General features: G+C 41.5%; 1 protein-coding gene across 1 annotated transcript in view; it reads left to right on the top strand.

Annotated features, from left to right (window-relative positions):
* The window catches only part of LOC127682120 (calcium-binding mitochondrial carrier protein SCaMC-1-like), a 51801-nt gene that overhangs the window by 1279 nt on the left and 35663 nt on the right, over positions 1–14859 (top strand). Inside the window, exons 2-4 of the mRNA XM_052178520.1 lie at positions 4608–4734; positions 13376–13463; positions 14124–14235. Of these exons, the coding sequence (XP_052034480.1) occupies positions 4608–4734; positions 13376–13463; positions 14124–14235 (327 nt within the window). The remainder of the gene's footprint in view (positions 1–4607; positions 4735–13375; positions 13464–14123; positions 14236–14859) is intronic.

Raw genomic sequence — 14859 nt, 5'->3', positions numbered from 1 at the left:
AGGAAATCTCAATGCCCTTTTAATTTCCATTTACTTGATAGATAAAGATATGTAACAGGAACGATTTCCTAGCTATGTGCCTTTCTTCTTTTAAGAACTCTCTGTTCAGTTCATTAGCCTATTTTTAAAAGGGTTTGTTTGGGTTCTTGAGTTCTTCATGTATTCTAGATACCAATCTATCAGATGTATAACTGGCAATGGTGGTTTTTGTTTTTGTTTTTTTCTTGTAGGCTGCTTCTTTAGTTAACAGTTTGCAGTTCAATCTCATAAAGTCTTGTTTGTCAGCCTTTGGCCCAGTTTCTTTCATGAGGGATCCTATTCAGAAAGTCTGACCCTAGCCTATAGCCTTAAGTGTGATCCCTACTCTGTCTTCTAGAAGTAGTTTTATATCTGACATTGAGGTCTTAGATCCATTTGGAACTGCTTTTGTGCAAGGTAAGAGATAAGGGTCAAATTAAATTCTTTAGATAGATATTTATTGGATGTACTGCTTCTAGGAAAACGTGGTTCTTCAGAGCTTAAAACCTAGCAAGCAGTAGATATCCTCCTACAGGCCTTGCAAACTGATCAGTTTCAGTTTCACTATCTTAGTGTCTCCCGATGTCAACTTCTAACAGCGTAGACTTCTGCACATTAGCCCTAGAGCCTGCTGCCTGAAATCCTCCCCAGCCTACAGTGTACTGCATGTCAGAACATGCTGGGCTGTTGCTCTTCCTGCTCAGTTATCTGAAGTTAGGCTAAGTGTTCTTATTCAAGGAAGTTACATCATGTCCAAACGATGAGCCACTGAATCCTTCATATGGTCTTTAAAAGCTGTTAAGGTCTTCTACTTGGTAACTCCTAAATATCTGATCAAGGCATTATCTTACAACATCTCACTGTAATAATGCATTTCAGGATAATTTTGCATGCTTGGATAGCTCTTGACTCAATGGCCTTGGGCATTGGACCCAAGGCTGTCTGGTAATCACAGAGCCCAGAGGGAAACAGAATGGAGACCCTAGACTGGCACTGTGTGGTTTTCTGCTTGCTACTAGAATGTACAATGAGTCCCTGGTCCTCAGTTCTTCATAATCCTCAACTCCTTGTATTGTGTGCTCGAGGAGGGAGTTCATTTATTTAGCACCTGCTATTTAGTTTAGCTGTGACTCTGGAATGGCCAAGTGATGATTTGGGAAGTAGAGCTTTGTGCATGGTCTCTGCTAATTGGCTGGACTGCTAACTTTGTTCATATGCTGGGTAGTGCTTCTAGTGCTTCTAGTCTGATTGCCTCATAGAATATAAACCCATGTGTGTGTGTGTGTATGTGTGTGTGTTCTCCAGAAGAGAAATTTGACAACAGTTGGACAATATTACACTGTTCTCTAAGAATGAGACCAGAGACTATGTTTCCCAGAAATGTACCTCTGAGTATTGTCTTTTTGTCAAATTAGAGCTATAGATTTGGGCTTTTGGCTTAGTGTTTGTTTGATATAATAGTTCAGGGAAACGAGTTACTGTGCTTTTTCAAAATATGTGTATATTAGGCTCTCCTTGCCTGGTCACTTGACAGGCATTTTGGATGAGTGGAGCTACTTCTTGCCTTTCTGGGTCCAGCAAATCCTATCCCCATCGCCTCTGTGCTTCTGGAAGTGACCATCTCCTTGTCTGGATAATTACTGTTGGGGTGTGACCTGCAGATGTATGCATAAACTATTTATTTATTTTATTAGATAATTGCTTTATTTACATTTCAAATGATATCCCCTTTCCGAGTTACCCCTCCAAAAACCTCCTATCCAATCTCCCCTCCCCCTGCTTACCACCCCCTCTCACTTTCCTGGCTGGCATTGCCCTACACTGGGGCATCAAGCCTTCACAGGCCCAATGGTCTCTCCTCTCATTGATGTCTGACAAGGCCATCCTCTGCTACATATGAAGCTGGAGCCATGGGTCCCTCCATGTGGTACTCTTTGGTTGGTGGTTTAGTCCCTGGGAGCTCTGGGGGTACTGATTGGTTCATATTATTGTTCCTCTGTAGAGCTAATTCTCAATCTGTGAGTAGCAAAGTATCTTGCATATTGCTAAGATTCAAAAAGGTAGTAAAATTATAGTTATGAAGGAACTATAATTTTATGGTTGGGGGACACCACAACATGAGGAACTGAATTAAAGGTTCATGGTGTTAGTGAGGTTGAGAACCACTGAAGTAGAGTCAGATTAGGTTAAGCTTCACACTGTGTTTCTGAGGGCAGCCAGAACTTTTACAAGTTGGCTAATGTCTCTGATTGAGTACTGAGTCTGGCAGGAACAGAGAGACTCTATCAAGGTTTATGTATCAGTCACTATACTTTGATCTATTTGCTCTTCTTCTGGTTTTTGTCTGACTGCAAGGATTCAACTGTATTGCTACTCTCAGTGGCCCAAGTGTGGTAAGACTTGTCTGGGCCTCTCAGCAACAGTGTTGGAATATTAGGGAAGCTGGGTGGCTGTCTCTGGTCGGTTGTCTTTTGTCTTGTAGGAGCTTGGACCTGAAGAGGTTCTATCTGGCCTTGCACTGACTTCAGGGAGTGGGAGATGGCATCATCCCTGAAGTGAGCCTGTTGTTCCTGCTTTTATTATTCACTTCTGCCAGTTATGTAGGGTGGTTTCGGGGCTTGCTTCTAAATCTGAGGGGTTTCAAGAAGATGCTTGTTCTATTCTTTGTATGGTCACTAGTTATGTTTTCTTGTATGTGTGCATCTGGTGGAGGAGAACTTAAGACTTTTTGTTCTGTGATATGATAGCACACGCCTTTAATCCCAGCTCTTGGGAGGCAGAGGCAGGCGGATTTCTGAGTTCAAGGCCAGCCTGGTCTACAGAGTGAGTTCCAGGACAGCCAGGGCTACACAGAGAAACCCTGTCTTGGAAACAACAACAACAACAAAACAACAACAACAAAAAATCACTCTTAAAAATGAAACATATATCTCTGCCATAGGTAGAAATCTAGTAGATTGTAAGTGACCATAAAATGGGCATTTTAAAAGTTAATATTTTAAAACTATTTAAATACTATATTACCTGGTGAAGTTGAGTTCACTCTGGTGCGTTTTTTTCTTTAAGAAGTTGGCAAGTTTTGAGGCATGTTAGAATATTACAGACATTTCCCATGATGTAATCAGGAACGAATGACGCTTGAAACAAAGACTCAACTTTTCAAACTGTGATTTAATGTTGTTTAATTCTGTTTTCATGCGAGCACTATACGTGTCCTGCTTATTGGGAAGCAACCACTTGAACCACTGATTTGAGATAGTTTTTGCAGTGTCTAAATCTCCTCAGGATTTCTCCCTTCTTTAACTCATCCTCTACTTTCCTTTCATGCACTTTTATCTTCAGCAAGTCAAATAAAGATGAAATGAACTTAGATCCACAACTTGCTTAGAACTAAGCACCCAGGAAGTCTTGATTGTTATCACCGCCACTGTTATTGCCGTAGCTTTATGATTGACACCTGTCCCACCGCCATGCAAACATTTCATATATTACTGCAATGCCCACTTTTGTTTATCTGCCTAGCACATGTCTACCCTTGTGAATCCAGGCTCATGCAGCCTTCGCTTAGGAAGTCTCTCTCAGTTCTTTCAGCATTTTTACTGGAATTTCAGCATTTATTATCTTTTAGCATTAATTATCTGAAAGCTTACCTTCAGGTAGACAGGGATTACCTTGAATTCCTTGCATTATTACACCTGACATATTCCTTTGCTATGTGGATCATCTCTAGTAGTCTATAATTTGCTTCATACTAGAGACTACCTTTTTGCTTCATTAGTCCCAGCAGTGTGTGGTGTGCACTGTGCAGTGTGCAGTATGTGGTGTACACTATGAAGTGTGTAGTATGTGATGTATGCAAAGCTATGCAGTGTGTGGTGTGTGCGATGCAGTGCTAAGTATGCAGTGTGTGTTATGCAGTGTGAGGTGTGTGGTGTGCGGTGTGATCCAGTTTTCAGCCTATAACATTTATTCTCAAACTCCATAAATACTAAGTATGAGTTATCTAGTCTATCATAGGCCTCTATTTCATACTTTATGCTAGACTTTGATGGTTCAAAAATGAATAATATATGGCCAATGAGGTAAGAGTCTGCTGGGCTTGGAATATAAACATATTTTTACATATGTTTTGAAAGATTTATTTATTTTTCTGTGTAAGTATTTTGCCTCAGTTATGTAAGAGCACTGGGCCTGTGTCTAGTGCCTGTGGAGTCCAGAGAGGGTTCTAGATCCCTCTAAACTGGAGTTACAGGTGGCTGAAAGCTGCCATGTGGGTTCTGGGAACTGAACCCAGATCCCCAGAAGAACAGCAAGTGTTCTTAACTGCTGAGCCATCTTTCCAGACCTATAGTGTTAATTTTTTTCATGTTAAAAAAGCTTAAGGACTTAGTGAGACTTGAACATACATGCTTACTTCACGAAGCTAGGTCTCGAACGAATAAATTAGAATTCCATGTTTATCACATTTAGTGGACAGATTTTTGTCTCTAATTTTTGTCTGTCTTTAAGACCTAATGTTAACATGCACTATGTTAACATGACACAGTGGCTCTACATATGACTGCTGCAATGAGTTTCTTCTCTTGTAGGAAATTTTTAAGAATGCAGATTTGAATGCTGATTCGGGACTGGATTTTGAAGAATTTGTGCAGTACCTTCAAGACCATGAGAAGAAAATGAAACTGGCATTCAAGAGTCTGGACAAAAATGATGATGGTGTGTGAATGTTTCCTCCACAGTTAGCTCGCCGTGACTAAGCGGCGAGAACTTTCTCTGTCTTTCCTTTGCTCCTACTGTCAGATCCAAGCTACTATCTAGCAGTAATTTTTAAATTACTGAGAATATTATAATAGATATTCCTGGGTTTCTATTGCTGTGATAAAGCATAACCAAAAGCAACTTGGGGAGCAAAGGGTCTATTTCTTCTGAATCTTCTAGATGGCAGCGAGGCAACGCTGAGGAAGTCGGGCAGGACCTGAAGAGATGCCATAGAGGAGCACTGCGTGCCGGCTTGTGCCCCTGGCGCGTTCATTCTGCTCCTCTACACCCAGGACTGCCTGTCCACGGATGGTGCTGTCCACAGCAGGCTCGTCCCTTCCACATCAACAGTCAATCCAGAAAATGTCCCACAGGCTTGTCTGTAGGCATATATGGTGGGACATTTTCTTAACTGAGGTTTTTTTTTTTCCCTCAGATGACTCTGGCTTGTGTCAAGTTGACAAAAAACTAACCAGCAATAGGTATTATAATTCCCCTAAATCATATGTGTATGTATATATATATGGTTTGTTTGTTTGCTTTGAGACTTAGGCTTGCCCTAACGACTAAAACCTATGTACTAGACAGTTATGGAATCCATAATTGTGATGAGTGAGATGTGCTAGTATTAGCATGGCATGGCGGCTTTGCATGTGACTGTTGCGATGAGTTCCTTCACTTTTGTAGGAAATTCTTGATCTTGCAAATCACACTTTGTAGCCCTGGCTGACCTGGAACCTGCTATGTAGACCAAGCTGGCATCAAACTCACAGAGATCTCCCTGCCTCTTCTTCCTGAGTACTGGGATAAAAGGTATGCACCATCATGTTTGGCGCATTCAGTATACACACACACACACACACACACACACACACACTGAGCATTTTGCCTGAATTGTATGTCTGTGCATTACATGTGTGGCAGGTGTTCATGGGAATTAGAAGAGGTCATGGATTCCTCAGGACTGGATTTATAGACAGTTGTGAGCTGCCATAAGGGTACAGGAATTCTGGGTCCTTTGGAAGAACAGCCAGTGCTCTTAACCACTGAATCATCTCTCTAGTCCAGTGATTCTCAACCTTCCTAATGCTGCAACCCTTTAATACAGTTTCTCAAAAAATTCAATTATTTTTATTACTGCTTCATAGCTGTAATTTTGCTACTGTTATGAATCACAATTGTAAACGTCTGTGTTTTACAGTGTTCTTAGGTGACCCCTGTGAAAGGGTCATTTGAGTCCCAAAGGGGTTGTGACCCACAGGTTGGGAACCACTGCTCTAGCCCCTCCTTTAAATTTTAATTATTTACTGTTGGAGACAGAATCTCTCAGTGTAGCCCCGGCTGGCTTGGAACTCACTGTGTAGACCAGTCTGGTCTCAAACTTCAAGAGATTGATCTGCCTCTGTTTCTTGAATGCTGGAATTAAAGGCATGCACCACCACACCTGATACCTTCTATTTTTAATTAGTTTTGCAGAGTTTTGTATCCTCTGAATTTAAAGCTTTGTGTATTGGATAGTCCTTCTATTTTTTTTTTATTATTAAATGGAAAATTTGGTGTGGGAGTTTAAAAAGTGACATTTGTGGGCTGGCAGCATGGCTTTGTGGGTGGAAGTACTTCCTCATAGGCCAGGTAGTCTGAGTCGATCTCTGGAACTAACATAACAGTACAAGTAGAGAGCCACTCTTGAAGGTTATCATCACACCTTCACAAGTATCCTGTGTCACATGTGCCTGACATCCCGCCTCCCCCCATCTCAAAAATGAGTCTTGATGATTTTGAAAATATATTTATTTCAGGAAGTTTAGTTAATGTAGACAAACTTCTGAAAGAAAATAAAAATTGCTTAGAATCCTGCTCTTAGTTTCTTTTCTCATTGCCACGATGAAATTCTTCGACGAAGCGTTGCCGTGAAGCCTACCTACCTACCCCCAAATCCGACAAAGCGTTGCCGTGAAGCCTACCTACCCCCAAATCCGAGCAGCTGCCCTTGCTCTGCTAGAAATGGATGGTACGAGCATTGCTGAAGACACCCCACTTTTTGGTCACAGGACATGGAGAAATCAGGCTGGTACTAACCTGTGACCCTCCCCTCCTGTGACCTGTGACCATCCCTCCTTCCTGTGACCTGTGACCATCCCTCCTTCTGGCTGGCTTTCATAGTATAGAAAGGTGTGCTGCAGGCTTCTGGGGAGAAAAGCCAACTCAGCTGTGACCTTTGAGAGCTACAGTAAAGGCTGTTCAGGCATGAATGAAACAGGGTTAACTGCTTTCTGGTCGGATTTTAGGCCTGGTGCAAAGGAGAGAAACCATGTCTGGTACTGTAAACCTGTTTGAGAGCTGGTGGCCTGGAGATCACAGGGTCTCACAGGGAGCCCATCATGGTTTTCCTAAGTCAACATGAGGTCACCCTGCTTTCCAAATACACGTTTATATCCAAAGATTAGTGCTACTCTCCGCCTTCGTCAGAGAAGCTTTTCCTACTGCAGTGGGCTGTGGTTAATGCAGACTCATAACTGGTTGAATTTCCAAGAATAAGGGCTAGTGTAATGCTTGGCTGTTAGTAGGTCCTCTATATTACCTGCTCCAGGACTCAAGGGAACATTGTGGAAGAGATAAGCAGAAAGAACAGAAAAACTGGAGGATGGCAAGATGTGTAGAATGACATTGCTGTTACACTCATGAACTCACCATCGCTGCGGTTACCTACACAAGAGCTGCACATGATTTGGCCTGCTAACCTTCCATCACGAGGCTCCACCCCTCCTTTAGGGATGGACTATGAGCAGTTGGAATACCCAAGGCATAATCCACATATCAAATGATGTCCAAGAAGAACTGAGGAGGAGCCCCTGGTTCTGGAAAGGCTCAGGGAAGCAGTATAGGGCAATACCAGAACAGGGAAGTGGGAAGGGGTGGATGGGGGAACAGGGGGAGGGAAGAGGGCTTATGGGACTTTTGGGGAGTGGGGAGCCAGAAAAGGGGAAATCATTTGAAATGTAAATAAAAAATATATTGAATAAAAAAAAGAAAAGAAAAAAATGGTGGTGAAGGGAAGGTGTCACTATTTTAAGTAATTCCTGACAAGCTGCCCATGCTCCAGAAAATAACCTCCTACTTACAGTCTCACAAAAGCACCCCAATTAAAAAGACATGGAAATAGCAGAGAAAGTTTTGGGGAAGAAAAAAGTCTCACTGGGAGATGGGGGATTAGAGAGGGTATAATGAGGTGTTAAAGTTACTAAAGTGTATTATGTGCATATAGGAAACCAGCAAAGAAAAAAGCACCAACCAAAGCAACTGAAGGGATAAAAGGCTTATTGTGATTCATGGTTCAAAGGAGCAGCCTCTCTGGGTGGGGAACTCCCAGAGGTGGAGCTTGAAGCAGCTGACTGATGCAGAGAGATGATCTTTGGATGTGATCTTTTTCAAGAGCAGCCTTGTTGCTGGATTAAAATTCCTCTACATACAGTGTTTCTATTATCCCCGTTGTAATGATTAATCTTGGTTATCAACTTGAATCAATTTGTAGACTTGCACTGATGGTGGGGGAATGGGTGTGTGGTGTACTGGGCGGGTTGGAGTATGAGAGATTGGGGTAGGCAGACACTCCCCCAGCGTGGATGGTGCTCTTTGGCAATGTCCCAATTAAACAGAGGTCTGAGGTAAAAGAAGTTCTAGTTTTGCCCGCCAACTTTTACTCCTCATTAGTGAATTCCTCTACTCTTGTCACTGCTCCTGCCACCCTCTGCTGGCACTGGAACTTAACTTCTTTGCCTTTGTGGTGGTTTGAATGCAGATGGCCCCTACAAGACTCATATGTGAAAATGCTTGGTCCCCAGTTGGTGGAAGTGTTTGGGAAAGATTTGGAGGCATGGCCTGGTTGGAGAAGGTGTGTTAGTGGTCATGGCCTTGAGGTTTGAGGAGACTTGCCTCATTCCACAGTCTGCCCTTACACGTGGATCAAGACGTGAGCTCTCAGTTGGTCCTGCCACCACGCCTTTGCTCTACCATCATGGGCTCTAACCCTCTGAAGTCATAAGCCTTATAAACACTTTCCTTTGTACATTGCCACGGACACAGTGCTTTATTACAGCAACAGAAAAGTAAGGCAGCCTTCAAAACTGAACTGAAGACCAGTGACTGCAGGAACTATCAAGGCCTTTGGCCTCGTAGACTAAGCATCTGTGAAGTTTTCAACCTCTCTAGCATACAGACAACCACTATTGACTACCCAGCCCATATTGTGTAAACCAATGTAATGGATCACTTTTGTAATATATGTTTAGCCCATCAGTTTTGTTCCTTTATAGAACCTTAAGTAATATATCTGTTAATACACCTTGGTAGTAGAAAAATTCGCCCGAGGCAAATAAGTTTCACATCAAGAAGACATTCCTGAGCTGATATATAATCATACTAGGTCTTAACACGTCAAGCTGGAATATTATAGCTCAGCCTCGGCCTTCAGAAATGTCATTCTAGAGGCATTATCATTTGCCTTCTACTGGCTATGTTGCTTTGAGTAACCCAGGTGTAGGAGTAGGTATAATTATCATCAGGGGTACTGCCTAGCATGCAGAGTGCAGAACTCAGGCCCGGGCGATCCATCAAGGGTGCTGCCTTGATTGGGCTGTCTGCTCCGTGTTGCCCTCTTAGTCCCTGCTACTGTGTATGTCATCGTCATTCCTGTTGTGTAGAGTGTGACCAGGGTGGTTGAAGGGGAGAAAGAGATACTGAGCTTGTTATGGGTTGAGTTGTGTTCTTTACAATACGTCATTTTTGTTCTGCTTATAACCCTTCAGGTAACATACATTTAGCACAATGTAATATATTTTATAGAAGTAGCAAGTGCTAACTGTACTCCTGGAGTTCCTAATATAAAATATTTCAAAAATATGAATACATTCATACAAAATTGCCAAGTCTTTGGGGGAGTTTATCAATCTTTGAGCTAGATAACATTTAGTTATAGAGATTGTGCTGGGTAATGTATCAAGTTGATACAAGCTAAAGTCATCTGAGGAGGGAACCTTAACTGAGAACATGCATTTATAAGATGGGGCTGTAATCAGGTTTGTAGGGCATTTTCTTAATTAGTGATTGATGGGAAAGGATCCATCAATCCATTGTGGGTGGAGCCATCCCTGGGTGGTGATCTCCGGTTCTGTAAGGAGGCCGAACTATACAGAGCCATATTGGGGTGTCATGCCACCTGGTAGGAACTCGACGTTGATCAAGGTGAACGTCCTCTCCCAGCCTTTGTTGAGCGGGGACTCCTGTGCTAGCCAGGATCCTGTTCTACCTAGGGTGGAACGCTCAGAGTGAAGGTGAAGTTCATTGTTCCTCCTGGTCTATGAATTCCTGAATTAAGCAGGTGACCCACCCAGCCAATGTCCAACGAACAGTCAGATCACTTCCCCGGAACACACCCCAGAGTTTGGGGGGAAGGACCTGCCTAAACCCTTAAATTGTCAGACTCTCATTAAACGTGGGGCCTCGATCAGCAATTGAGTCATCCTGGCCTTCGTTCTTTTCGCCACTTCTCCATCTATTCCCAGCTTCTCTTCCAGGAACCCAGTTCGCTGCAGCTGCAGGAAGATACACTGAACAAGCCACAAGGAACAAGTCAGTGAACAACACTTCTTTATGGCCCCTGCATCAGCTCCTGACTCCAGGTTCCTGCTCTGCTTGAGTTCCTGCCCTCACTGCTTTTGATGGTGAACTGTGACATGGAACTGTGAGCGAAATAAACCCTTTTCCTCCCCGAGTTGCTTTTGATCATGGGGCTTCATCACAGCAACAATAACCCTAGTGAAGGTAGTGATTTCCATAGCAGATTAACAATTTTAAAAATATTGGACTTACCAGATGAGCATTTGCTAGGTAAAGAGCTATTGTTTGAAGAAACTTTGGTTCATAGGCTAGTACACTTCCTTATCTGGAGTTTGGAACACCTGAGTCATAAAAAATGTGACTCTGTATGAAAAAGTCTTTGTTGATGGATTAATACCTCACATGTACATAGTTTCTCATACATAATTTCTTAAATGGTTTATGGAAATGAAAAGTATGGCTACATTTATAGTAACATTTTGATGTAATTATAAGTCAGGAGACACTAAAGTTGATATATAGAATGATACACACACACACACACACACACACACACACACACACACACTGAATTATCAGGGCCAGTAAGATGGCTAAATGGGGAAAGGCACTTGCTCCGCAAGTCAGACAACTGACTGATCCTACAGTGAAACTGTGACAGTGACAGTGAGCTGAATCTTGAAACTCATCTTTTGATGTCCACATACACACTGTGGCACTTGGAGATGCTTATGAACTGCAGCAATGACCCCCCCGCCCCCCATGGCACAATAACCCCAAGGGTACAGTAGTGACACACATAACCAATAACTCTCTTATTGGACTTAAGACCTGCTCAACATGAGAGAAATCATGATTGGCACTGGAAACCTAGCCAACTGCCAAAGGCTAGTGAAGTCATGGATTCTGGAGAAAATCCACCACTGCAACTTTACTGACTAGAATAATCCCTAGTTATATTCTAAATATTTGCCCTTATACTCACAGATAAGTGTAGTCTTTACTCCTCATCAAGGAAATTTCTCTTTGCAACAGATGGAGACCATTACAGAAGATCATATGCAGAGCTGCGGAGGCAAGTCGCAACTGATAACATCTGTAACACAACTCCTGCGTCTAAGACTCAGGGGTCCTTATTGAAGAGAGGGCAGAAAGTTACACCTATGAAGTCTCACCATCATGGTTGCCTAAGCAAGACCTGAACAAGGATGACACCAATATACATACTAACGTGGAAGGAGGGAAAAAATGTCAAGAAAGCTCAACCTTAGACAAAGAATGACAGGCATCTAAGGAATCCTGAAAGCTAGATAAATAGTGTTCCCCAGGGAAGAGCATACCAATTGGTTATCAAGTACCAAATGGCTAGTCTTAAAACATATACATACAAGCAGTGTTTCATGGACTTCTCAGGTTGTATTTATATATTTAAGAACACATACACATATAAATATAAATAAGTAAACACACACTCAATACTTCACAACAACTAAAAAGAGGCCATGTAGTTGAGAGAAGGGGAAATGTATAGGAGGGGTTAAGGGAGGAAAAGGAAGGGTGAAATGATACAATTATATTACAATCATAAAAATTAGAAAAAGGGGGAGCTGAACAGATGGCTCAGTGGTTTAAAGCACTGGCTGCTCTTGCAAAGGACCCAGGTTCAGCTCCCAGCATCCATATGGTGGCTCCCAACTGCCTGTAACTCCAGTTTCAGAGGGTCTGACACCCTTACACAGACAAATATTCAGGCAAGACACCAATGCATATAAAAATAAGAATAAATAAATCATTACAATAAAAAAATCGAAAAATAGATAATAAAAGTAAAAAGAATCTGATTTTCTTTTTAAACTTGGAAAATGATGTGTTACAGTTGTGTTTTAGAGTTTGAGGAGAATATGGAATTTTTAATTTTCTCTTCACAACATTGAGCAATGTGAGGGTGAACTACATCGTAGCCATGTGCCTCAGGGCTTCATTGCTGTGAAGGACACCATGACCAAGGCAACTCTTAGAAGAGAAGACATTTAATTGGGGCTGGCTTACAGTTTCAGACAAGGTTCAGGAGAAGGAGATGAGATTTCTACATCTTATTCTGAAGGCAGCCAGGAGGAGACCTGCTTCTGCCCTGGATGGACCTTAAGCATAGGACCTCAAAGCCTATACCCACAGTGACACACTTCCTCCAATAAGGCCACACCTACCCCAACAAGACCATACCTCCTAATAGTGCCACTTCCTATGGGCCAATCATATTCAAACCACCACAACATATGTATATTTATGTGTGTATATATTTAAATATACACACACATAGCACACATATAATATATACATATATGACACACATACCTTGGTTAAAACCAACAGCTCTCTTATTGGACTTAAGACCTACTCAATAAGAGAGAAATATGTGTATGTGTATCTATATGTGTATATGTTATTTAATATAGTTAATGTTTCTTCTAAAAGAGCTGGGTTGTATAAGGATGTTGGATCTTTTACTTTATAAACAAAGTCCTTTATCCTTCTGCCCCTAAATCAGGTTTTCAGCACTAACTTTATCAGCTCTTTTCAAATAGGTACAATAGTTAAATGTGTTACAGTCTATATACCTTGGGGCCAGATGTTGTTTGAAATTTAGACTTTGGAGTTTATAAAAATGCAGTGTGCCTGTGATTTGTAATATTTCAAGTGATGTCTGAGCCATGAGCTATTCATAAATATTTTTGTCCTGAAACGTGAATGTTCACACCTGGACAAATAACTAGGTGAATAGTTCTTGTTCCAGTTTAAAGAGACTTCACTAACAAATGTAAACGTGGTGCCAACATTTCGGAGTTTTTAGGCTTTGAGTCATGAATTTGGGAGTAAAGATCCACCAAACGCAGACTTGTCAATTCAGTATGGTCACATTCTAAGTGTATTTTGTTTTGTCATAGTTTCAGATCCTTAACTTGGTGTTTTTCATTTTTTAAAGGTGTAATAGATGCTTCAGAAGTAGTTGCTGCTGTGAGATCCCTGGGAATCCACATTTCTCTCTCTCAGGCCAACGGCATCCTGAAAAGGTCAGCCTGTGCTCTCATCTTTGATAGTCTATGCCAGAAACTAACTGCCAGACATGGCATTTTCGGTGCTATCTCTTGTTTTGTAGAGAGATTTTTTTTTAAAAAAAAATTCAGATGGATTTCCTTTTTGAGATGATTGAACATGTATTTCTTTAGTCTGTGTGTATATTACCCATTTCTTTATTAATTCATTTGTATTAATTCCTGTGACAAATACATTAAAATGTTTTTTCTCTTGAGGGTCTGGGGAAGATGGCTCAGTGGGTAAAGTGCTTGTGAAACATTAGGACTTGAGCTTGGTTTCCATGTCCTGCTCTCTCGCTCTCTCTCTCTCTCTCTCTCTCTCTCTCTCTCTCTGTGTGTGTGTGTGTGTGTGTGTGTGTGTGTGAACATTGTTCAAAATAAGAAAAGTCTGAAAACTGCTGTAGTTAGGAGGGCCTTAGGAAGACATGCTAACTGTTGTTGTCATCTCAACTTCTCTTAACGTGTGACAGTGATCTAAAAGATAGGCTGTTCTTTAAAGGGGGCGGATGGAAACGACGATGATATCCACGAAGGGCAAAGGAATGGCTTCAGTAACAAACACTCAGGAAGTGTTTGAGTAATGTGAGCAATGATGGTGTTATAAGTGTGATAAACACGATTTAAACTTCCTTTCAGCATGGATTCTGACGGGTCGATGACAGTAGACTGGGACGAATGGAGGGACTACTTTTTCCTCCACCCTGCGAAAAATATCACCGACATTGTTCGTTTCTGGAAGCATTCTACTGTAAGGTTATTCTGCACTTTGTTGCTTTTACTTTTCTTTAATTGTTGTCATTATTATTACATATTCCCTATTTTAGTTTTAGCTCCAGTGGCTAAGAATGTATTATTTCCTTTTAGCAATATTCTACCAATTTTGGAAGGAGATGTAGTATTTTATGTGAAAACATAAAAACCACAATTTGTGTTGTTAAACCCTACATCTTATGATAGGTACCTACTAAAATGATTCACTCTATGTTAAAAATCACCTTGTTATGCATAGTTGGATAGTCCTAGAAAAGTGAAAAAAAAAGTGTTTCCTTTCCTTTTTACATATATATCCCATTACCGAATGGATCACTTGGCATCAGAAATATAAAATTACATATTAAGATTTCAGAATTTAGAGTGAAAAAGCAACAAGTGTACAAGCTATCTGCTCTTTTAATTTTTAGCACCTGGCCCAACGTTGTAAGGAGTTATGGCTGTACCCAAAGAATCACTGCTCAAATCAACTCCAGCAGTGACAGTTGGAGCTCCTCACTACCTGCCCCAATGCTCTGGGTTCCCTAAAGAAAGACGCACACACCGGCCTTATATTTTAATATGCTTTAAACCCCTCAATAGTTGGGCCACTTCCAAATTT

The sequence above is a fragment of the Apodemus sylvaticus genome, chromosome 4 (assembly GCF_947179515.1).
Source record: "Apodemus sylvaticus chromosome 4, mApoSyl1.1, whole genome shotgun sequence".
NCBI lineage: Eukaryota > Metazoa > Chordata > Mammalia > Rodentia > Muridae > Apodemus > Apodemus sylvaticus.
Note: the sequence above shows the minus strand (reverse complement) of the source record. Positions and strands in the feature narration are given on the sequence as shown.